At 44.8% G+C, this 25,938-nt stretch overlaps 2 protein-coding genes across 2 annotated transcripts in view; one reads left to right on the top strand and one right to left on the bottom strand.

The window, feature by feature from the left end:
- Positions 1–25,938, top strand: part of Tpd52l1 (TPD52 like 1) — a 304,489-nt gene that overhangs the window by 95,975 nt on the left and 182,576 nt on the right. The gene's annotated exons all lie outside the window — the stretch shown is intronic.
- Hddc2 (HD domain containing 2) lies at positions 474–20,950 on the bottom strand. The gene is made up of 6 exons (XM_051175493.1): positions 20,787–20,950; positions 19,662–19,783; positions 17,977–18,079; positions 13,183–13,251; positions 4,152–4,290; positions 474–814 (listed from the first exon to the last, which is right to left on the bottom strand). Exons 1-6 carry the CDS (start codon positions 20,853–20,855, stop codon positions 717–719), a joined length of 600 nt encoding a protein of 199 aa, XP_051031450.1. The 5' UTR covers positions 20,856–20,950; the 3' UTR covers positions 474–716.

The following is a 25,938-nucleotide window of genomic DNA, read 5'->3' as shown; positions in this document are numbered from 1 at the left end:
TCTACAATCAGGGTACGAAACAGCAGTATTGGAAGTCTACAATCAGGGTATGAAACAGCAATATTGGAAGTCTACAATCAGGGTATGAAACAGCAGTATTGGAAGTCTACAATCAGGGGTCCGAAGCACCACACTGTAAAATCAGATACCTGACTCAAGCTGGGTGTGGTGCCACATGCCTGTAATGGTCTAGTACTTGGGAAGGGGGAGGATCCAGGAGGGCCTGGACCAGCCAGAGTGAAACCTTCTCTCAAACAGCAACAGCAGTTGGCCTCAGAATTTGACTCTGTGGGAAGAGCATCTCATCTGGGTGAGGCTCTAGGACTAACAAGTACATTAGTAACTCTCTGCTGTTCCCAAAGGTGAAGTGTCTGTTCCTAAAAGTCATTATAATTAAATGTTCTACCTTCCAATAAATATAGGCTCATAGGCTCAAATAAGGTAATTGAGGACAGCCAAAACAGAAGCCAAAGTTTGGAGTGTTAAATATTTATTGAATTCACAAAACAAGCATTCTCCTCTTGAGTCTTCATCCATGGCATCTTCCTGACCACTTCCGGTGTGGTGGTTTCTTTTGGGGCCTGGATTATATCACATTTCTTGTTCAAGTCCAGACAGCGGAAAATAAGACTTGCGTCTTGGGAGACTCTCAGACCAACAGTAGAAAACACATTCCCATGAGGTAGAGAAGCAAGCGGACAGCAAGGCATGAGCTCTTAGGAGCCTGGCTCTGCAGAGGCTGTGGCTATGCTGGCATTTCTCTCTGCCTCCAGCTCACAAACAAGTTGGACTATCTCAGGGTGACTGAATTTTCCTGGGGGGAAAAAGACATTTCTATATTGACAAGAGAAGACACCTATTTCTTCAATTTGCCCCCATGGCTATCAGGGGCTCTCTTCTGTGAGCTTGGCCATATCTCAATGCTGGAGATCCTGGGTAAGGGATCCAATTTAGCTAGAGTGCAGGATGAGAATCAGACAGAGAATCATCAATAAGGCAGGGCTAGAGGAAAGAGCACCCGGCAGCCTCTGAGTGTCTCTCCCATGAACTACAGGGGAAGCTTGGGAGTGAGAGCCCAGAGGCCAGAACCATCTTTTTCTTCCAAAACTGAAATGAAGTAAGGGGATCCAGTACCTACATAGAAAATGGCCTGCTGGGTAGTGCTGGTGCATGCCTTAATCCTAGCACTCGGGAGGCAGAGGAACCCCGACTGAGTCCAGCATGGTCTACAGAGCAGAGTTAGTTCCAGGGCAGCAAGGAAGACACAGAAATAAAATTAAAAAAAAAGAAAAGAAAGAAAGAAAGGAAAGGAAAGGAAGGAAGGAAGGAAGGAAGGAAGGAAGGAAGGGAGGGAGGAAGGGTAAGGAAGAGAAAGAAGGAAAGGCAGGCAGGCAGGCAGGAAGACTAGGGTATAAAGAATATAAATGACCATCTGATTAACATCTCAAGTAGCTGATGTCCACCATTGTCCCTGCTCCCCAACCCTCCCCAGGATTTTGCTCTTGGCAGTAACCACACCCTCATCTATTATAAATCACGATAGATACCTAGTATAGGTTAACAAGTCAGTATCCTGCACTAACTGACCCATGAGGCCCTCAGAGTCTTGCCTCCAAAGCCATTTCTCATCTCCCACCCTACATTTGCCACCCACCCTGCAGTCACAGACTCTCTTGGTTCAGAACGCAAGGACAGAAAAAGAGCACAGAGCTGTGATGTGAATAGGAGAAAAACAAAACAGAGCTACAGCCTGAGGTCCCCTTCAAAACAGCTGTAATAGGGCTGGTGTAACGACTCAGCTGGTCAAGGGGCTTGTGGCGGAGTCTGTCAGCCTGAGATCTACTTCTGAACCCACGTGGTGGAAGGAGAGCGCTAACTCCCAACAGTTGTCCTTTAACTCCCACACATGTGCTACGGCATGCCCCCATCTGCTATCAAATAAGCAAGTGTAGTAACAAACTGTAATTATAAGATGCAGTTTCCATGTTTCCTCGTGCTTCTTTGATGAAACCTTTTCTTTGTTATTTAGTTTTTAAAATGACAACATAATTATATCATTTCCCCTTTCCTTTCTTTCCTCCAACCCTTCCCATGTAGCTGGCTTGCTAGCTCTGTCTTCATCTTTGTTCTTACATACGTAGGAATGTGTCCTTTCCCTACACATCTGTCTCTGAGATAATGAGAAGCCATTTCTTCAGTGGGTCCAGTTATATTGACTTACTAACTTTGTAATGGAAGCAATGAGCTGAAATGCAATTGCGGTGAATCGTAACTTCAGCTTGGCCATTGCAAGTCACGGTCTTTCTGCACTTAAGCTGCTTTCTCAGCAAAACAGAGGCTTTGAACTAGACAACTCTTCACTCACTGACCTTTTTTAAATTCTGCTTATATTTCACTTACTATTTTCCCAGTGCGAATATATTACAAAGGAAGATAACTAACTGTAAAGTATAAAGATGACATAAACATGGCCCACATTTTGAATTAGTGATGAAATATGTTTCTTGGAACCCAACTGTCACTGAAAACATGGGCCAGCCAACCATGAAAGTAAGACGCCAGCTAGCAACCGTTCCAGGCTTCTGTTATAAGCACTTGACCCTATTGCTAAAATACTGTGAAAGGAGACTCAGACAATATGGAAGGAAGGGGCCGATCCTCTGAGAGGTGGAGTTACACAAATATGCATCCACGAAGGCCAAGGTGAACAGCTGTACTCCAGCATATACCCAACCATGACGTGCCGCCACCTAGAGCCATGGGGTCAAGCAGTCTCACACACTAAAGCTAGGAGCCGAAACAAACCTTCCTCATTGGAAGTTGGTCATCTCGGGAGTTTTGTTGCAGTACCTGAAGCTAACAAAAGGAGAGAGAGAGCCAGAGGGAGACTACAGGTTGTACCAAACCGACACCAAGTGGAGCCTAAGCAAAAAGGGAACACTACATTCTCACAGAGATTAGGAAAGGGCGCCAGAAACACGGATAACAGCGGGTCCTAAGACATTTTAGGTCAGTCAAAAGTGTCAGGATTTTACGTTTTAGAAAGAGGAAAGCTGTGTGTTTTTAAAATGAAGATATCAGCCTAGGGGTGTAGCTCTGGAGCAGAGTGCTTAACCATGGGGCTCAAGGCCCCATGTTTGATTCCCACTCCACTCCTCCCTGCCCCACCCTCCAGAAGGTGAGCTGATGCTCATATGTACAAGGGAGATCACAATAATGGTCCAGTGTAAATCGAGAGTCCTGTCTAGAGTAGATTAGATGGAGCGGGAAAAGGAGAAAAAAGAAGCTTGCAACAGCTTCAGTCCCATGCAAACAGTATTTCAGAGATCTCTCTGTGAGGCAGAAGTTTTCTGGGCTTGTTAAGGCCACACAAGGGTCCTGGCAGGTCAGACAAAGGCCACTCCTCACAGCCCTCAGGGGGAAATAGAGACTGGAATGATCCTACAGGGCTCCCAGGAAGTGGGCAGGGAGTTATATCTAAGGAAGCCATAGGACATCCATCTCCAACAGCGGGTGTGGCTCCTTTCTCTGACACAGTAGGTGTGGCTCCTTTCTCTGACACAGTAGGTGTGGCTTCTTGCTTTGTAAATGATCAAAAGACGGTTGACAGTGCAGGTGCATGCTAAGCAGATCACACGAATTCTTCCTGCATCCTCACACAGTCCTGTTAATGTCCCCTTCCATACTGGGTCTGGGGCCTTAAACCTGCCAAGCAAGTGCGCTATTACTAAACTATATCCCTGGCTCTCGTTTATTACAACTCTATAATAATAACAGGTCAGAGCCCTTTCACATGCTTTATCTCTATCCCCCCCCCCCCCCCCCCGGAAAAGCAATTTTGGACTTAAGAAAGAAATTTTGGTTCCCATTTTTCAGATGAGGCATAGGCTCTGAGACATTAAGAGATCACCAACTGGCAGGTGGCAGGCGCAGAATGTGAACCTGGTACTCCGATGTCAAAGTGGCAGTGTCCCTAAGTGTCAATGGCATCTCAGTTAGCCATGCCACCATTACCATTTTCTTTCCAGATGTTCTACATGAAAGGTTGGGAGAGGGAATCAACATGGGGCTCAATAATGGACCACCAGTCCTCACTCTAAGATTACGCCTAGCTAAACCAAGCAAGCAACAATGCTTATGACCACGAGTACCTGCTGTGGAATCATAGAAGTCTTGGAGCCTCCCGGGTTTACTCTCCATGTCTTCATATTCGGATGCCTGAAGGATCATTTCACACTGGTCCAGCTGCTTCACGAATCTGGCTTCTGCACTAGATTGAGTCTCATACTCCTAAGCAAAGGAACATGTAAAGGATATGATTAAGCTGCCTCGTTGGGGAATCTAGGGATTTTACTATTTGGGTTCCTGGAGTCAGAGTCACAGTGTAGGGAATGAATATTCAGTACCAACTGCATTTCTCTACCGTGTACAGATAATTATAGACACTTGACTTCAGGGAACAGTTTCGCACTAAGACCCTGTGCAAGATAAACACTCCACAGATGCCACCCAATGCGCTGGAAGTTTCTACGATACTTCCAAATTCTTCTCTTTCTGTCATGGTTTCAAGATGAACATTCTTTTAAAAAAATGTATTTGTGTGTGTGTCCATGTGTGTGCAGATGAACATGTATGTAATTGCTGCCCATTTGTTTCAGACAAGACAGGGTCTCTCATCAGGTTGTGATTTGCTGTGTAGGCTGGAAGGCCACTGAGACCCAGGGATCTGCCAGCCTCCTTGGACTTGAGACTGCATGCATATCCTTCTATACTTGCTTTCAATCTGCCTGCCTGCCCACCCTCTATGTCCCTCCCTCCTCCTCTCCTTTCTTCCCTTCCTTCCCCTCTTTTTCCTCCCCCCCCCTTTTCTTTAACATGTGCCCTAGGGATCAAACTCAAGTCCTCTGGCTTGTAAAGCAACACATTACAAACTGCATCTCCCCAACCCTAGGACTGTTTGGTCCAGTTGGGTGGAGTAGATTAGATCTAGTTAATTTCAAGATTCTTTAAAATCTTAAACTTCTCAAAATTTGCATTCTCTCTTCATTTCACCTCAGACTGCTTCTTCCGCTAAGCTAATTAACACCTTTGCTAGTTACTTTTCATTACAGTTTTACCTGGGAACCTTTGTCCCTGCGACCCACCTACAGTAATTAGTTAAGTCCCTATGGGGACATTATGGAGACCCTGAGCTTCACACTCTACATGTCTGTGTTGGTGGCGGGAGACGGTTAATGTGGTGGGAGGGGAGGGGCGTTTTTACCTATACTCTCCCCACTGCCCCCACCCTTCTGAGTGAAACAGGGAGATTGGGAGGGGGGGTTTCTTCTCAGGGCAGAACACATCACCTGCCACAAGTTCCAACTAACGATGCACAGGACCACTTTCTATTAAGAGCAGAGTATTCCCAAAAGATTTCCCAAGAATTCTCATTTGTAATTCCACCCTGATGTGTTCAGAGAACAATCCCATCATGCTTTCTCGGCAGTGAAATATGATACAAACCACTGAAAGGTTTCTTAGGTTATATTTGAAGCCTTATTCTTATAAAGGCAGCCACTTGAATTTGGTAAGAGCTGAATTTGACACAGGGGAATCCTTTACACATGAAGCCCAATATATTTTGCTTTATCTCAAAGGCACTTAAAAAACAAAACAAAACAAAAAAAAAAACCCTACATTCTATTTAAGTGTTCATTCACATTCACATAGTTATATTAAATAAATTCAAGTTCACGATTTAGCCAAAGGAAACTGAATACGCCAAGCAAGCCAATCTAGAATTTCTTTCTGCTCATAGTGAGGGAAACAATCTTAGGAGTGTTGGGAAGTACAATATAAGCTTGTGCTGGCCAGTCTTTGTCAGCTTGATACAACACTGGGGCCACCTGGGAAGAGGGACTCTGGATGGAATTAACTCCATCAGAATGTTGTGGGAATGTCTGTGGGGGCATTTTCTTCATTAATGATTGAATGAGAGGCCTCCGTCCCACTGAGGGTGGGGGCATCTCTGGGCAGATGGTCCTGGGATGCAGAAGAAAGCAGACCAGGAAAGTCGGTGAGAGCGCTCCTCTGGGTTGTTGCTGCCTCTGCCATCACCTTGCTTATTACCCCGACTTCCCTCAATGATGAACGACTACTAAAACCTGTGGGCCAAATAAACCATCTTCCCCGAGCTGCTTTTGCTCGTGTTGTTTATCGGAGAAACACAACTGGCTGCACAGGGAATTCTGATGAGTTTACAGAATATCTTAAAAGGCATGCAATTCGTTGGATTTTCCCCTTAAATAATTCACTGTAAAGGCATTCTCCAATTTTACCTTTCAGTAAAAAAGCCTGGGGTTGTTGAGATGCCTCAGCAGTCGGCAGGTAAAGGTGCGTGCCGCTAAGCCTGATGACCTGAATTTGATCACGGGAACACAAATGGTATGAAGAATGAACCAACAACCATAAGTTGTTCTCTGACCTTCACATATGTGTTATGTCATGCATGCGTGTGCACACATGCACATGGACAATAAATTAATTTAATATTCTCTTTAAAAACTCAGGATTGGGTAAAGGATACTGTAGACCAGGCTCCCAGGGTAAGAAGTATCCTGACATTCAAAGAGTTACTTCGAGTGGTTTCTAACATCAGACCAGAGTGACAGGGCAGAGGAGGAAAGAGGGACAGCTAGATACGGAAGCAAGGGTCTGCGCCAACAGGACCTGGGCTTCCTGTAAAGACTCTTAGATACGGAAGCAAGGGTCTGCGCCAACAGGACCTGGGCTTCCTATAGAGACTCTTAGATATGGAAGCAAGGGTCTGTGCCAACAGGACCTGGGCTTCCTGTAGAGACTCTTAGATATGGAAGCAAGGGTCTGTGCCAACAGGACCTGGGCTTCCTGTAGAGACTCTTAGCCTCCTGTGCATCACGACATCAAGGTGGGAGGGGGCTTCCAACAGCAGTCAGCACATTCAGATTTGATGCTCAGGAAGATCCCTCTAATATGAAGTATGGACAAGAGGCAGGGGAATCAGGTTCCAAGATTGTGTAGCACCAGCAAAAACATTATAGTCTGGCCTACGATCATGGCAGCAAGGAGAGGAAAATGATGAAGTGAAATGAATAAAATAAAACTATATGTAAGAGACAGCACACCAGCATCTATGAGCTATGCATAAGACCAGCATCTTCCTCAAGAAAGCACAGCAGTACAAGAGGGGCTCAAAACCGGCCACAGGTGTCTACCACAAGCCTGAAGTTTGCAGACAGACACTGGGCAAGATTCTGTGCACCCTAATGGTAGATCAGCACTAGGGGCTTTCACAAGGACAGTCCAATCCTAAGATACTCAGTCCCCTGTCTGACCTTTAGGTCAGTCACAGGACAGGGGCCCATGTGAACAAAAGAATCAAAACTGAGTGTATGACGTTTATCAAGATGAAAAAAAGAGAAGACCTAGATAAGGAAAGGGAAACAGTCGGGAAGTCCCTAGAACAAGTCTCCATGTTTTCCTCACATTACATGAAAACACGCACAAGCCACCACTACTACCACCAACAGTTATCCTGGGGAAGGAGATCTGAACTCAGTTTCCTGAGTTCAGGAAATATCATTTTAAACTAAGGAAATTAACTCAGGATGATCAATACAAAAATACATTCTAATGCAAATTACCAGACAGAAAAGAAATTCTTTGGACTCCTATATAAGAACTAGAGCCTGGCATAGCACAAAAAGAAAATGATCATTAGACTTTGACAGCAATGTTTTATGTTAGAAGAAAATGAGAGAAATATGCTTAAATCTATTCAAGAAAAGAACTGTGAATTAGGGACTTTATAGCCAGAGTAACTGAATTTTACGGATTAAAAAATAAATAGAGTCAAATGCAAGGAGTTAGGGAAGAATCACCTACAGACAAGACTCAAACAAGCAAAGTGTTCAGGAGTTGACATAAGGACTAGGGGTCAACAGTCTGGGTGGCATGTGCTAGGGGTGAGGCTGATGTGAGGCTCTTCCTGCTGTCAAGGAAGCCATTGCATTCAATCATATTTTCTCACCTTTCGTGTAAGAACTGCAACCAAAGAGTCGGTGGGGGCAAGCGCAGAAATATATACGCTACAGATTAAAACACACTGGAGTACTATCTTTTTGCAACCTCCAAGGTTTAGAGGATACAAGCATAAAGAAAAAGCAATTATTATATACTGTCACTGCTCTGGAGAATGGTACCTATAAACGAGGCAGACCAAAGTCTCATGCACTAGCCAACTCTAGTCTCGGATAATTTATACTCTGAGGGTTAAGAAGAGTCGCCTAAGTAAAGATACAAGCACAGGGACAAAACAGGTTGTTCCATAGAGGCATATAAACAAATAACAATAACTAGCTGTAACGAATAATCTGAAGTAAACTCACTCCTTCTGTTATAAATTCCAAGAACAATTCTGTGATTTGAAGAAACTGAGGTCACACAAGTCTTGTCTTATTTTCCTGAAGTTATTTTTTTCACAAGCTCTCAGAATTCTTCTCATACGACTTCATGTATCTCTTGAATGATCACCACACCCACCTACAGTGCTGTCCAAAGGATCCAGCCTGAGTCTGATTAGCTGCCAACCTGTATCAAATAATAGAGGACCTCAATAGTGGGGAGGCAACTGGCAAACCCAGGCTTTTCGGACTCCATTATTGGCCAAATAGTTTAGAATCCTCAACAGATAACTTGAAAGAAAAAGGGGTGAAGGCAGATACTATAAATTCAGGAAGATCTGAAGGACAAAGTACGTTTGAAAAATATTCACAAGATTAAAGTACAACATCCAAGGATGAATGATAAGATGGAGATGGGATCCAAATGATTTCTATAAAAGTCGGGCTAGTGGTTACCACAGGGGGCAGGAGCGGAGTGTGGAGAAGATACATCGTTTGGATGAGACACAGACACAGGTTTCTAGGGTGAAGGACCAAATTCCAAGTATGGATCTAGGTGGGAGTTACAGGGATGCTCCCCTTCTAATTATGCTCTCCATTGGTTTTGCAAGGCTTTGAATGATTTATTTTCACACACACACACACACACACACACACACACACACACGATTTTGTTAAAGGAAAAAGGGACAAAAACAATGAGCATGGTCATGGGTCTTAGAAGCCGGGAGTCCTGTGCACATGCAGTTGGTCTGTGTTTGGGGGCTCTAGTTCTGAGCACAGTGCTTAAGGGAGGGACTGTTCCTGAGCTACAGCGGACTCAACAGGTAATGAGCAGGGCTGCAGAGAGGAAAGCAGTCCATGCACCTGAGGGGACACAGGGTCTGAAGATGGGCCAAGGAAGAGGGACATTTGCAGAAACCCCAAAGAGACAGCCACAAAGGTACAGAGAAAAGCAGGCACGAGAGGCCGGGGAGATGGCTCAGGGGACAAGAGTGTCTGCTCACACAGGGAGATCTGAAATGTGAACCTCAGAACTCACATCAAAAACCTGTCATGGCTGCGCCTGAGTACACCGCATCTGTGACCCCAGTGCTGAGGAGATGGAGACAGGAGGACATCGGGGGCCTACTGGTTCACCTCCAGGTCAGTGAGAGACCCTGCCTCAAGGGAACAACATGGAGAGGAAAAGACCAGGACGCACAGCACCCTCCTCTGGCCTCTGCACATGCACTAACAGGTATACATACACTACTGCTAACACACACGCACGCGCACACACACACACACACACACGCACACACGCATGCACACACGCATGCACGCGCACACACGCACACGTGCACGCACGCACACGCACGTACACATGCAAACAAACAAACAAATAAATAAATGGAAACCAAGAAAGAATGTACCAGAGATCCCAGGGATGAGAGACTCAGTGGAGAATTCTTCTCATGCGACCAAGTGCCAGATGGCACCCAGGCAAAACAGGACACGCTGGATGGAGTAAGCCACACAGAAGCCTAGTGTCTTTTCAGCAAACGCAGTGACAGGCGGGGCAGGCAGTCACACTGCAGTGAGCCTCAGAGAATGGATTTGGGGAGTATGGACAAGTCAGTCTTTACATGCTTAGTCATGAAGGGAAGTAGAAAAATGTGGCAAATGAGGAAATCTACTTCAAAAAATGTCACACGAACAGGTATGTACAAGGTCATGCAAAGTTAAAAAAAAAATAGTCCCCAGCCATACAGCCCCTACTTTCCTAATTAAAACAAACAAACAAAGACAGAAAAGGCAAGCTGCTATGAAATGAAGAGAGAGGTAGCCAGGCAGGTGCTTGAAGGGAGCAACAGGGAAGTGGCTGACTTCAGGGATGTGGCATTGAGATGGGAGGGGACCCCACACAGCACTCTGCCACCCACAGGTGTGACTGGAAAAGACACATCACCAGCTGACTCAGGCCAGGGTTTCCTAAGCAGCACGACTAGAAGGCAGCCTAGGTCCTGAAAGGAGAGGAGGAGAAGGGGAGGAAAGCTGGGGATGTTGGCTCTGAGGAAGGATGTGCTATCTGTGAAGTCTGCCTTTCATGGCCTCCTTTCTCCTGGTGAAGCCTCACAATGCTCTACTCTGCTCTGAGAGAGATGACGGGTTAACCCAACTGCATCCAATTGACTGACATCTGATCGTACTGGGAGAAAATATCCCAGGCGGGCAGTTAGGCATTTAGTATGGAGTGCCGGCCCCATGGGATTGAAGGCTCATCTCTGAAATGTAATGCAGGTGGTGGTGGATGCTCCTTTCTGATGTTCTCACAACACAGTGTAGCCACAATCACAGCTCCCTGTGGTGCTTTCGGACGCAAACAAAACATAAATTCACTTTTATGGTGAAAGACAAATTATAATCCAGGAATGTCTAATCCCTTAAACCTCCGGGCTGGCAGGTGCTTGTGATGCTAACAGCTGTGGTGACTATACTTCAAATATCCACCAACTGGCATTTTCAATGCAGCTAGTATTATCCTAAGTTCTCTAGGTACCAATTCCTAAAGCAACATCAGGACTAAAGGCAGATAAAATAGGGTGTATGGATTAGAGACGGGCTAGAACTCACCAATGTTCTAAGTGTCTTACATTGATTACTTTAATTCCTGTGTCTATATACTGCCAATGAAGAAATAGAGGTATGGAGAAATTAAATTGCCCCAAGCCACACAGATACTGATTAAGAAAGCAAGCACGTGAACCTGGCGGCAGGGTATGGGAATGCATAAACTATATCATTGGCTACACATCAATTACTATGTCTCCCATTATGTTGAAAGATTCCTGCTTGCCTGGGCCTTAAATGTGACCTGTGACTGTGATTTATATGGAAACAGGGTTCTGCAGAGGCGACTAAGCTATGATGTAGCCCCAATCCAGGCTGTTGGTACACAGATACAAACTCAGGGAGGACACCATGCAGCTGCTGGGTGGGGACCAGAATGGGCAGGGAATGCCAAGGGTCACAAGCACTCAATCACAGATGGAGGCATGTCCCCAGTGCTAGGACACCAGTGTTCTTTGATGAGCGTCATCAAGTCAGTCACTGACATGCGCAGGATGGAAAACCCATCACCTATGTGGGGGTTATCAAGTGTTTTATCTCTCCTCAAATCAAAAATTCTAAGCAACTGCAATACTTTACTTGGAAGACACTATTTTAAACCTGTAGATTTTTCAGTAGAATTTTCAGTCAGTTGCTGGTGACTAAGAAACTAGACTCTCCTATGTGGCAGTTGTGAAGCAGTAGGACCATGGTACAAACATGGTACATGAGCTAGTTGGTAGGAGCCCATTCCCTATGGTGGTATGCCATGCTCAGCATTAATGCATGGAAGAGGGCCTGGCCCCGCCCCAACTAAATGTGCCAGACTATGTTGACTCCTCATGGGAGCCCTTACGGTAAGGAGTAGACTGAGGATGGGCAAGGGAGGATGGGAGGAAGAATTGTGGTTGGAATGTAAAACAAAATTTAAAAGAATAAATAAATTAAAAAACAAACCAACCCCCCCACACAAAGAAAATGATATTCATTTCATAAACTCAAGTCTCTTTTTCTCTGCATGTATGATGTGCAACCTTACTCTACTGTGCGACCCACCTTACAGAGCACGCTTCAAATTCTACTTGAGAATCTATGCTTTGAGACATGGAGCACTATTCCCCAAAGAAATCCTGGTCTACTGTAACAGACACTTTCTACAGCAGCTCCAAGCTAGACACCATGCATAGCATCCTAGACTGAAGTCTCATAAGAAGATACTTACTAGAGGACCTCGGTCTCTCAGCAGACTCCAGCATTTCCTTATTTCAAAACACTAAGAGCTGTAGTGCATGCTACAGAATGTCTCTAGGAGAGAACCTAAGGCAGCACTCAGAAATCACTTTGTAGCCTCTGCCTCCCAAGTGCTGGGATCAAAGGCATTCACCACTGGCTTCATAGCATCACCCTGTTCTTTTATGTCGGGACAACAGACTCGGTAAAATGACAGCACCCAGGGTCACAGAACTACAACTTGGTGGGTTAAAAATCTCAGTTCTGAGCTACCCCACAGCCATGGGGTCCAGAGGACAACCTCAGCTGTCACCCCTCAGGTGTCATTTCCCTGTTTTAAGAGTGTCATTCACATGTTTTAAGAATTAGAATCAGGAGCAGGGGAGATGGCTCGCCAGTAAGATGTTTATCTTGCAAGCAAGAAGACCCAAGTTCAACTCCAGAACCCAAGTGAAAAAGCTTGCCAGGTAGCACATGTTCGTAATCCCAGGGTAAAGGCGGCAGGGAGACAGGTGAACCCCTGGGGTTCAGTGGCCAGTGAGAGACCATGTCTCAAAACCAAGGTGGAGGATACCTAAGGAATGGCAGCTGAGGTTGACTCTGGCTTTCACACATACACACGTGCACCTACACACAAATGAACAACAGGTGAACATGAATGTAAACACATGAAAGAATTAGGTTTGAGTACACAGCTATGGCCAAAGCAGCCGGAAATACAAGCACCATGAACCAAGAGCTGTACCAGGTGCTGTGATGCTAAGAGAAGTAGAGACAATTACAAAGAAAAGTTTCTATCAGCACAGGAGTTTCTGTAGCAGCTGGGAAACAAAACAACAGCAAATCAGGCAGAGACTATTAAGGTAACCTACGCAACTAAAACATGGACAAGCCATATAACTTGGTATAAAAATACCAAGCCAGTATATATACTCACTTCCCAGAGTTCATATAGCTCCTTCCCGAGGTCCTCTGGCAGCAGCTGGGTTATCTGCTTCATAGCCTCCTGAAATATGAAACCATTAATTCCATTATATTCACCTTTGTCTAAGTCAATATTTCATCTACAAAAGCCAAAGGGACTCAGATTCTTTACAATAACTCCCAGTAGAAGAAGCTGGCCTTTACAGGTTTGGGCTTTTTTAAGTATTACATTCATTTTCTATTATTTTCATTACTGCAAAAACTTAAAAGCATCATACAGAAAGTTAACCATTGTCAACAACATAACAGAAGTTAGTTTTTGAGGTTCATGGATTTCCAGAACGCACTGCAAACACTGTCCTCCTCATGACCTCAAGGGGCTGCATCTGAAAGTACTATCCTCTGATTGTCAAACAGCAGGACAATGACCAATGAGATCAGAGTGGCTGTGCCCCCAACAACCATTTGAGGAGATGTTCTTGCAACTCATATGTGTCCAGCAGAGTCTAAAGACACCTTTGTCACATGAAGCCTGAGCTTTAACCACAAAATCCAGAGAAAAGAGGAGACTGAGAGAATGAAAAGGTAGAAAAGGTGTTCCTTACTCTAAACACTTGTGGATTCCTTCCTCAGTCCAGTCTCTTTCTTGGTTCCAATCATTCCAGTATTCTAAATAGCACACTGTGAAGGGGACCTGGCTTCCCAACGGCCTTACACCCCTCCGCCATCTCATCCTGTTTATCTCTAACTCTACTGGACGTCAAACTCTTTGAAAAGAAGAAGCTGTAAGCATCAACTTCAGTAATAGCAAGGTCTCATATAAAATACGACAATGAGTTGCAGAAAAGCAATGAAAATGAAAATGGGTATTTGTGTGTCTATTTATGAGGTGTTGGGAGGAAAACTGGCTTAGAGCGTACCTCTGTGTCTACAGCAAGCAGCATCTACCCGCACCAGTATTATGCTCCTACAAGTGGCACCACCATCTGGATGGCCTGCTCAGTCACACAGCTGTAGTATCACACCACTGGGCGGCATAAAAATGGATTTTACATCTGCATTCTTGTTTTTTTTTTTTTTTTTTTTTTTTTGTAAATCTTAGCAATATACTTGAGAAAGCATATTTTTATAAATTATCTCCATATACAGACTGTATTTTGAATACTATTCCAGAAATACATTATTTCTTGCTTCCCCCCACCCCAAAAGACATCTGTGTATAGAATACGGAAGTTCAGCCTTCTTGGAAGACATATGTAAACACTCTGCTCTGAGCAGGAGTCATTTTCTGCTTCTTCGTAGCTGATTGGCCCAGTCCTAACATGGCAGAAAAAAATACAGCCCTCGCCAGCCCCGTGCAAGCTACTTTATGTGGATAAATGCATTCCAGGACTGAATTAGCTCTTTGGAGACCTTAATATTAACTTATTAAGAAGCTTCTCCAAAATTACCATGTTCTTTGGAAAACAAAATACAACAAATGTTTTGCTTTCCTCTTAAAATTGAGAATTTTTTTCCTGGATCTAAACATATTGATGTAACTTGTTATTCAATGAGAATTATACTTTTTAAACCATTTCTTGAGGATTTCATCCACAAGTACTATAATACTTCTATCCCTCCTTCTGGTTCCCCCTCCCAACTCTTCCTTTGTTCCCCCACTCTTTCTCAAATTACTATTATGGGTATACACGCATGTGTATATATAGTCTGTTGAGTCCATCTAATGTTGCATGGTGTGTGTGTATGTGTGCGCGCGCACGCGCGCCCACACGTGCACACATGCATGTTTTAAAGATGACTGTTGGGACTAGGCCACCTATCAGGGTCTTGTCCCTAGAGATTACTGACTCTGCTCTCAGCAGCTATTAAATGCCCATAGCTCTTCTTGTAGAGATGAGTGTTTGTATGATTTGGTTGTCTAAACAAGACCTCCACAGTAACACCATTAAGTGTCTTGTCTCCTTTAAAAAACGATACCACCTTCACTGAAGATCCTAGTCATAAGCCAAGACTTCATTCCTCTATACTTTCGCTGTGTCAGTCAGTCATAAATTGAGTGACGATGTTCCTAGCTTCTTCCTTTGCTAGCAAAGTATGCCAAGAATTTGCTACCACTGAACTGAGCACAGCTCTCACCAAATCCGCAATTCTTTTCTACCAGTTTCGCGGCAAGCACCTGCAAAGCATGTGGCTCACACCCTGACACTGCTGAGTGGAGTGGTGGCTCACTCAGAGTCTAGACTCAGACTGTTTGGTCTTAAACCTTGGCTTGGCCTTTACTAGCTGAAGATCCCTGACTAGGCCCTTTTGTCTTGCAGTTTTCTCAATGGCAAGATGGTACCTTCCAAAGAGGGCTGAATGGTCTGAATGTGTGAGCACACACAGTCCTTATAACCCAGCCTGAGTCCTCTGTAAATGTTCACTGTGATTTCACTTTCTCTACTTTCCAAATGCCATGATAAAGGCCCATTCTTCTCCTTTCAGCTAATTCTTCAGTCACCCTGCCCCTCAGATGGAGGTATAACATGACTGCACTCCATTTAAACAAGCTTCTCTCTTTGCAAAAGAGTATAGCTGTTCACTGCTACATTCAGCCTCTAAGTCCAGCCCCTTAATTCTCATGTTACTCACTACTGGAGAGCTTGGGTTATAGTAAAAGGTTCATGTTATCACGGTAGAGGTAGGGGGTCAGACTACAAGCGTTGCTTTTGGCCCACTTCCCAAGTTGTGTCTTCTATGCCCTCATTCTGCCTTTCATCCTAATGCCCAATAACCTCTAAAATAGTCAGTTCACCAAGTAGTCCCCCACCCTCCTCCTGCAGCTTAAATCCTGGCCATTCCGTCAAGAAATTTCTGGGCAAATTTCCTGGTTCACATTATGCATGTTTCTCACGAGGCCAAGAAGGCCTTCATTTAATCATCTTAATGAGTGCCTCAGAGTGCAGAATCCTGTTCATAAACACCATCTGTATAAGGAATCCCAAGCGTCCTGTGCCCAAACCCGATCAGCAGCATGAAGGTGTAAGGGTGCACCAGCTCTCTCCAGGCCCCGGGTCTCTCAGCCAAGAACTTGATGTTCCTAAAGATGTGTCCCTGCTCCTTCTGCCTGTGACATTTACTTCTCTGTGAATCAGCAGGAGTGGGCGCAGCAAGGACAACTGGGGCCAGAAAGACTTTTTCCTAACCAGAACGTGGCACACAAGACGACAGCAGCACCTTGTGATCCTCGCTGGGGCGACAGGGATCGGGACCCAGCCTGTCTGCAGAGCCCTCGGGTCCCCCCCCACCCCCCCACCCCCCGTGGATGCGGTTCCTTCACAGTGTCTGTGGTTCTTTTCTAGAAGTTTCTGGCATGTTCTTCTGTGGAGAAAATCCTCATGTGCTTCCGGAGGGACAGCATTATCTCTTCTCTGTTGTATTTCCCTCTGCCTGCTCCTCAGTCTTGGGTCACCGTAGTCTTCAGCATCTTCCAGCCAGCTTCCTCTTAATCCAGGTGACATTTCACACTGTCCTCTGGCTCAAGTACCAGTTCCTTTCTACAACTGGGAATTTCAGCAGATCATTTTTTCTTTATGCATTCTGACAACCACCTAAACAGTCCTTTCCAGAACAGTCTAGACCTATATTGAGAAACAGTTCCTTCCATCATGATGCGCAGACTATATGCTGGACTTGTCCTTCGGGAAGAAGAGGGACGACACAGCCTTATACTATCCTCAAAGTGCTATCCCCGTGTTTTAGGGTATGTAGGAACCTAAATTAGCTCCACTTCTCTATGGAAACTTGTTTCTAGATGGGCTATTAGCCCATTGGCTACTTAGCTCTAATCTCCATCAGCTTGGAAAATAGCTGCTTAAGTCTATCTTCTCTATTAAACCATCTCAGTAAAGACTTCCTCACTAAATAACTTAGCACCAGTCTCTAAGGCCTATAGGAATAGTCGTTCTCAGTGATGGTTGCACTGGGTACCATACCTTCAGCTTTAAAGGATGAAAGAGCAAGAGATGGGCAGGACAGGATAAAGAAGAGCTCCTTCATGTGTTTATCAGTTTTGGTCTCAAAAAAATGTCTCTTTTTAGCCCTGTGCTCTGAGTCTGAAGCATTCACTGACCTTGATTTAGTGTCTTATCAATGCGATCTATTTCTGTGAATTCAAGTGTTTTCTTTTACTTTTAAAATTTCTAGTCTCTAAAGGACTAACTTAAATTTACTAAATAGTCACTATAGTACTAGATATATATTTGTAGTTTAGAGAATTTCTCCCCAAATAGTTTAAGTGTGTGGGTTGGGTGTGTGTGTGACAATTTCAGATATTTGTACTATTCTAAAAATAAAAGCCATGCCATGTATCTATGCATACTAATAAAAACTGAGGTCAACATGACTATTTGTTGCTGGAGCAACAACAACAAACAAGGCTGGAGCAGGGATGTAGCCCTACTCTTATATAAAACAATGCTGAGAATAAGCTAAAACCCAATTCGCTGCCCAAGACCCCCTTGCTCAGAGAAGACCATTCCCTCCTAAAAACAGACATTACGGGTAACATTAAAACTCTTGAAGACCTTCCCTCATGATTCCCACCAAATCTAAGTTCTACTAGACTCAGTTAGTCGGCCTATCATCAGATGAGCTACATCGCAACACCTTGGTCCTAAACTCAAAGCACACCCTCTCTGACCTTCCCTCTCCTGAGACTGGCTAGGTGGTGTCTTCCATTATTCCAACAGGGCTAGTGAATTCTCTTCACTTCAGCGACAGATTTTCCACACGGTCTTTTGCAGAGTCAATGCTCGGCACCAACCTCTTCCCGCCTGTGCTTTTCTTCTTTGGGGATGTTATCTGCTGGTGCTATGTCCCCAACGATGCACTCTGCCATGTCGTGGACCAGGGCTAGGCGTATACATCTGACCAGGTAAGAAATGTTGAATAATTACACAAAATTACATTCACTACAAGTTTCTTTTCTATGCTATTCTTAAACTTTCTAATGTGTCTTTTCTTTCTTCCCCACTCACAGAATATTTTAATACAATATTTTCTAAAGTAATTATATTCTACCAGCCTACACTCGTTCTGAATCAAAACTGCTTGTGAATATTTAACACAATACTTGAGCATATAGAGCAAACTGAATTTTTTTTTAATGGTTGGTTTTATAATTCTCACTTTAAGAAGTTCCTAACTTCAAATTACAAAGCCAAGAGATGTTTTACTTATAAAATGTAGAGTCAATCATTCCCTCCAATGTGTAATGATTGCATCTGAACAGAAAAAGCTTTGAATTTGGCTGCCGACCTTACTAGCTACAGGATGTTTACCAAATTAACTTACTTAATTTAAATGCTTCCCTTTGCCGCCCTTCATTTTATCATGTAAAATGGGTAACAGGGAGTCACAGCTTGTGGAGTACTGGCCTATCATTCACAAGGCCCCAGTTTGATGCCCAGCATCGCTAAAAGGGTGTGGAGAAGTACTTCATGAGAGAGATATGAAAATCGTATTTGATAAATCATATTCTTGCTCCATACTGGTCATTTAACACATGGCTCTGGTTATTATTCTACGATAATAATCACCAGATTGAGAGAGACAAGTAATGAGGTAGGTGCCCCAGAAGGGCGGGCTGTTTTTCAGTTCCACTAATCAACAGGAGGCTTCCAAGTCTCCTAAGTTTCCCTGCCTCTGGTTTCTTTCCAGTCCAGTTCAAACGTCGGACTGACTTCATCTCAAACTGACTTCACTTTTGTTTTGTGCTTTTCTTCTTTTTCTGTCCCCAAATCCCCTTATTCCACACCATCTGCAGAGCAGCAGGTAATCCTCCCCTCCCCAGGGACTCTGTGCTGTAGTCAACCAGACTTTCTTCTGTTTTCCAAAGTACTTTGTGCCCCCCCCCACACACACACACTCCTGGGGCCTTGATTCTAGCTTCTCTACACACAGTGAGTGCTTCTATTTCTCCACCAGAACTCTTCAGAACTCAACTCAGCCACCAGCTCATCCATGAAGACCAAAAGGGCAGGCCATCTCCCCTACTACTAGAAAAACTGGTTAATTCCCTACCCTAACTTATTTTGTGAATTTTACTGAAGCCACATTGGGCCTGAGCAATTCATTTGCTGTCTTCTATGTAAATCCTTGCCCTATAGGTTCTCAATTACTTTAAAGGCTTGCTGATTAACTAAAGGGGATACTTCTCCATTGCATCTATATACTTATTGCCATACAGCCTCAACAGGAGGCCTCACAAATGGTTACCATTATTCATAAAAGCAAAGTAAATACTAATACAAAGACAGATTTTTACACATAACTTCGAGGCCCTAACTTCTCACTTGTTTGCACTGAAACTAACACACACACACACACACACACACACACACACACACACACACACAAAATCAGCAGAAAGCCTACTGTATTTTACAACCGAAGAAACCCTCACAGAGTCCAGAAACCTTCACAAGCATCACTGTTCAAACAGCTTACCGATCCTTGTTAAGGTGGTCATCTCTGGTCACCATAGCCATAACTGCCATCCGGTACATGTGATCTGACACACTCTCTGGCTTTTCCACATTTCTGTATACCCAGCCTGTCCGTGGAACTCTCTAATTAAAGAAGATAAGGAATTAAACAAACAAATACCATAGCTGGAAACAACCACACAACCAACAAGTGCTCTTCAAGACAATACCAGGGGACGGCCAGAGTCACCAAGGCTCGGTTTCAAACCTATTTTTTAAACTGACTATAGTGATCCACTTCTGAAATCAAACTAGTAAGAGAACAAAATGCCATCCACAACTGAAGTCCAATAGTCATCTGTCTGTGCTACTACGGGGCAAATACCGCGTTTTTAGAAATAAAAGCAAACCCCAGCATAGGTGGAGACAGAGTTCCAGGCTGCCAGTCTGCTGCTACCAGTCTCTTCTCAAAACAAGTACTTCTTAGTGAGGAAAAAGTACAAAGCAAAGCCCTGAGTTTTTCCCAGCTACAAGAGCAGGAGTTTTTGCTATCCAAAAAAACTCATTTCACACAAGAAGAAAACAGCAGAATGTTTTGCACATAAACATGCGACAGGCTACCCCATTCTGACACAGAAGGATTAGAGGAATTTCTGTCCCGTTTTTATTCCGAACATGATGTGATCATGTGAATCTGCACCTTCCCTGGGAGTTCGATGCTTCTAAAGAATTTCACGAACAGTAGTCACGGTTTCAGGGAACCGGTGATCTGGGACCGTAGGGGACTGCACAACCACTGCCAGGCGAGAGGCTGGCGCCTGCTGAAACTGTGTTACAGAAACGGTCATTTCCGGAGTCACAGCGGCAGGGAAGTCTCCACTGCTCATGTGCAGGACTCCCTGCCTTCCGCTCTAGCTGGGCTGCATCGCCCACGGCCTGGGTAGTGGGTGCCGGGGCCAGAGCGGGCGGCGCCGGGCCCGGAGCGTGCACGGTCCCGGGTCCAGCCCCAGCCGCCGGCTTGGTCGCCCGCAGCTCCTTCCCGGCACATCCTGACTGCGCACCGCTGGCTGAGAGAAGGGAGGCGGCGAGGTCCCAGAGCCTGAGCCCGAACCACCGCCTCCCGGCCAGGCCGCCCCCGCTCGCTCACCTTGAGCTGCCCGACCAGCCGCAGAAAGCGCAACAAGCCGGCTCCGTAGCCGGGAGAGGCAGAAGCCATGATGGAGAGCACCTGAAGGGTGGCCTTCAGCAACTCTCCGCCCTTAGGCTCCACCCTCCGGCCCCGCCCGCCTCCGGTTCCTCTCCACCCTCCCAGCCACGCCCACCATAGGCTCCTCCCCCTTAGGCACCTCCTCTCCCCTCTCCCCCCCCCCCCCAGGCTTCTCCCCTCCCTCTGCACATCCTCCCTGGGTGGACCCCCTTCTCTGGTTGGGCAGTCAGGGCTTGGACTTTGGTCTGTGCTCAAGTAACCCTGGCTGCTTTCACCTTGATGGTATTTCGATGCTAAGGGCCTGAGTGGGAAGAGGCTGGATGTTGCCTGCCAATCTTCCTTCTTAGAAGTTCAGCGTCTAATTGGCCAGAAGAGCTAGCTTTTAAGGAGCTCCACTTATGGGTCTAACATCCATACCAATATAACAGAGAGGCGCTGAGCACAACTATGGAGGGAGGAAATGGGTGGCAGATACACCGGGGGACTTTGGAGGAGGCAGAAAAATGGGCTAGGAAGAGCAAGCCCATAGTGAAATCACAACCCCTTTAATAGCTTAAGTACTTAAGCATCACCCACCGCCAACAACAACAAGAAAATTATCGGCATCTGCTTGGACCATGACTTGTTTCCGTTGACAACTGAACAGTACAAGCTTTTAAAGGCAGTTAATGGATATGGGCAAGATCCAAAGAGGAATGGAAGTGAGGGAGTATGTGGGAATAAAAAGGAATTCTATTTAATTGTAGCACGTAGGCTTATTAATATGCATGTGATGGTCCTAATAAGCCGTGCGTAGTTTATCCTTGTTTCTTATTATATAACGTACCCATTATGTCTTCCATTTGAACCATACTACTTCTATGCTAGAAAATTTTGAATTCACTGTTGTGTGTATAGTCATTGTAGCAAAGTGTTGGTACAGAAAGTTACTCAGTAGAGTCTATGGAACCCTAAGCCAGCATCTGTGAGCAATACCCAGAATTATAGTCAGCTCCACAGAAGATGTTGAAAGTGGGGAATGGTATAGTGATAGAGTATTTGCGTGCTTGAGGCCCCAGGTGATCTCCAGCATTGAGAATAGGTGAATAACTTATCACTGTTTGGATTCCTATAAAATGAAAATGCAAGCTTCAGCTGCCTTGCTGTGCTAAGTTCCTAGGTGCTGAAGGTCCTATCCCTCTTTTAATTTATAGTCTCTATCTGCTGTCTCCCAATAGATAACACTGGTAGACCCTCTGTCCTGTGACCGTCAGAGTGTTTTGGAATTAGAACTCATCAGAGTAACCATGCCTGTGAAAGTGGTTTTTCAGATTATAAAACATGTCTGGACGTCATAAATAGACTCTATGGAAGTAGATATTAAATAGTACCTTGTTAGTGCTCTAGTTGGCAGTGTGAACCTGGGAGAAAGTGGCCTAAAATTGAGGCAGACTAACGCCTCGGGCAAGAGCCGACTTGATTCAGAGCATCAGACAATTTATACTCTGAGGATTAAGAAGAGTCACATGAATAAAGTATAATCACAAGGGCAAGCCGGATGTAGCAAAAACATGTTTTTCCATAGAGGCATGTGAATAACGGCAGCTGAAGTAAACTCACTCCTATCCTATACCCCTGGAGAAGCACAAAAACACATTCCAGGGACAATTCTGTGTTTTTGAAAAAACTGAGGTCATAAGAGTTTTCTCACAATCTCTCAGGATTCCCCTGGTACAACCCCATTCATGGACTATGGTCTGGTAGCACCTATCACTCACATTACAATTTAGCAATAAAAGGATATCATTTCTATTAGAATAGGAGCCCTGGAAACAGGTTTGGGGAACAGGGAAAGACCTAATGGGTGACAGATGTCGTAAAGCTCTAGCATTACTTAAAGATCTCTGTAAAGAGACATAGTGGTGTTCGCTGATGTAAATAGTGTCTGTGGCCTCGGGAATTTAATGCAACTCTCTGAGAGGCAAATAGAGTGTAAGCAGTTTGTCACTTTGTAGGTTGGCCATTGACCCTAGAGAAGTGAGGGAGATTGGCTGGAGGGAAGTACCACAGGGTTCCTTTCACGTGGGTGGCGATATTAAAGATAGAAGATATTCTTGTATGTTAATTTACTAATGGAAGTAATTTAGAAAAAGAAAGAAATTATCAATATAGGGACAGAGAGGTGCTTCAGTGTTGGCATTAAGAAGAAAAGTGTTATAGATAGTCCACCAGCACCAGAGAAGGCCACTCATACACGGTTTATAGCCAGTTGAAAGTCTTTATTCTAGCCTGCTGGGCTGATACCCACGTGTTCTCAGACTGAGGCATAGCCCCAAGCATCCAGCTCACCAGGCAAAAAGCACGGGCTGACAATGGGATCAGGAGTGGCGGGGGACTGCGCAGAAGCAAGGTTAACAGATGCTAAGTTAGCTAGGACACCCTGACCTTGGGTTCCTAGGATTGAGTTGGGTAGTTTCCCATGGGATTCTCCATCAAGGAGTTCAAATTCCAGTTGAACCTGAAATGGCCTCACAACTTGACCCGTCATGAAAGGATACAGTCTAGTGCACAAGGTGATAGGCTGGCCTTCTGAGGAGGAGAATTCACAAGGCACAGGAAGTGATGGCTATCCATGGCAGATGTGGCATGGGACAATGTAGCTGTCCTCTCCCAGTTTTCTTACCTAAGGAGGCAGCCTAGTCTAAGCCAAGACATATTGTAGTAGGAGGATGTGACTTCCTGATCTCCTGTAACTCAGTAGCTGAACACATCAATGGTTTGTCCTGCTCATCTGCTCTCTGCCCCCCTCCACCCCCTTTCCTTTTTCTCAGGGGCACTGGACCATGCAATGTACACATTAGAATCAACTAGAGGGCACTATTCTGATCTCATTCAAAGACTGTGCTCCCCTCCTATCCCTCCAACACTTGGGCAGAGATGCTCACTTGGTTCTTTAAACCTGTTCCTTAGAGGACTATGTGACCTTTCTTATTCATATGATGTGTGAGGTAAGTACCATTGCTGCAACTAATTTCCAAAAAGTCCTGTGAAAGAAATACAATCTTTCCATGCACAGACGGTAGGAAACCTTGTGTATGGAGGGGGAGGAGACCCTGAAGGATTGAGGAGTGAGAAGACACAAAATTGTTTGGGGGGAGTGTTATTGAAACAAGATTAAATATGATTAAGAATCAAATGAATGCCAGAAAATGTGGTCCGCTTGATGAGTTGAGCCACTTCATGATGGCTTGTGTTGATAGCCAAGTCGATCATCAGAAGTAGTGTTGTCAAGTCTGCTGCAGGAAAAACACAAAGGAAAGCTGAGGTGAACAGATACTTGGACTTCTGATTTGCAGAGTATATGAAGCGCAGTCTGGAGATGGGCCCTGCAAAGCGTGGGGCTGCTAGCTATGCGCTGAGGGTGCAGTGCACCTCATCCTTCTCCGGGACACCCTGCTCTCCTCTGCCTGCCATGATCGAATTTCCTTCGATCCTTCCCTCACTCACACAGGTTTGACCTAGATGTTATGGAATGGTACCTGTTATGGTTTGGATCTGAAATAGCCCCCAAATATCCACAGAGCAAAGGCTTGGCCCTTAGCCTACACCACTTCTGGGAGTCGGAAACAGGAAAGACACTCTTTACAAGGACTCTCTCCTTGAACTCAAGTGTGTGCTTAAGGAGTTTGGGAATAAACTGAAATTGTCTGGAAACTTTTGTGGCCTTTTGCAATGTTTCCTGTTGCTTATTTGAAGAATCAGGCAAAAGGCTGAAAAGCAATAGATCAATCTGAGAAAATTATCCCAGCAAACATTCGACAGACGTAATTTAAGAATCAAGTAAAAAGTGAAAACCAGCCTGGTAGGGTAGCACAACCTTTAACCCCAACACTGGGGAGGGAGAGGCAGGCAGATCTCTGTGAATTCAAGACCAGCCTGGTCTACAGAGCGAGTTCCAGGACAGCCAGGACTGTTACACAGAGAAACCCTGTCTTGACACCCCCCCCCCCACTTCAGAAGACTGAAGACCAGGTTCTTTCTTGTCTCTCAAAATAATCAAGAAAGAATTAATGCTTCTGTGAGCCATATCTTTCTAGATAAGAGACAATTTAGTTGTATTAGTTAGCTTTGTCTTTGCTTTCACAAAACACAGGACAAAGACAACATGAGGAGTTTGTTTGGCTTCAAGTTTGAGGGAACAGTCCAGCAAGTGGGCATGGCAGCATTGTGAACTAGTCACACTCAATCCACAGGAAGTGGAGGGTGTTGAATGCTGTCATTCAGCCACATTTAAGGTGGTTCTTCTTGCCCTGATTAGCCCATTAGAAACTCACTCACAAAGACATCCTGAGGTGTGTTTCTCCTTGTGTCTCACCATGTCAAGTTGATGATTAAAATCAACTATAACATTCAATGTTCTAGTTCAATTGTCCTTAACCTAGAAAAATTTTTGCCCCAAGGGGACAACTGGCAATGCTTTAAGATATTTTGCTTGTCACAACGTGGGATCCAGTGCACAAAAAGTCCCACAACAAGAATTACTGAGCACAAAATATCCAAAGTGCTGAGACGAAGAGACCTCATTCTGTATATTCAAAAAGTAAGTTCTCGAATTTGCATCTTTCATGTTGGCGATGAGACACAATCGTCAGAAAACTGACGATGTGTGTATATTTAAAATGAATAAAGGGACACACAAGTTTTATGTGACAATTCCCTTGTGAAGTAGCATGGAAAGGCTTTTTCCCTTGACAGGCTTGGGGAAGATGAAGGGAATTACAAGTTGACTTTGATCATTTATGCAACTAGGTTAGAGGAGAGCAACCCAGATAAAGAGGATAGATGTAGGATAATGAAGCCTGGGAAGGAAGGAATATTACAAAAGCAATGTTTGTTCAAGAGAGAGAGATGAAAGATTGGGCTTTGTTCTATTTTGCTGCTTTCTTGCCTGTGGCAGAACACTATAGTTCAGCATAGAAACTTGCGTGTGCAACTTCCCCATATTTCCAGGCATTAACTAAAGCAGATGTGACTAGGCTAAGATGCACTTCTCTGGGTGAGTGCTTGCCTGGCACCCCAGAAGCCCTGGGTTTGATTCCCAGTATCACATAAC

The sequence above is a fragment of the Phodopus roborovskii genome, unplaced genomic scaffold, assembly GCF_943737965.1.
Source record: "Phodopus roborovskii unplaced genomic scaffold, PHOROB, whole genome shotgun sequence".
Classification (NCBI taxonomy): domain Eukaryota; kingdom Metazoa; phylum Chordata; class Mammalia; order Rodentia; family Cricetidae; genus Phodopus; species Phodopus roborovskii.
Note: the sequence above shows the minus strand (reverse complement) of the source record. Positions and strands in the feature narration are given on the sequence as shown.

Coding starts and splice junctions, on each gene's coding strand:
- Hddc2 (XM_051175493.1), bottom strand. CDS start 20,855: ATGGCTTCTGCCTCTCCCGGCTACGGAGCCGGCTTGTTGCGCTTTCTG. Junction 13,252..17,976: donor AAAAGCACAGGCGGGAAGAG/GTTGGTGCCGAG, acceptor TTCATATTTCAG/GAGGCTATGAAGCAGATAAC. Junction 815..4,151: donor CTTCTATGATTCCACAGCAG/GTACTCGTGGTC, acceptor TTTTCCCCCCAG/GAAAATTCAGTCACCCTGAG.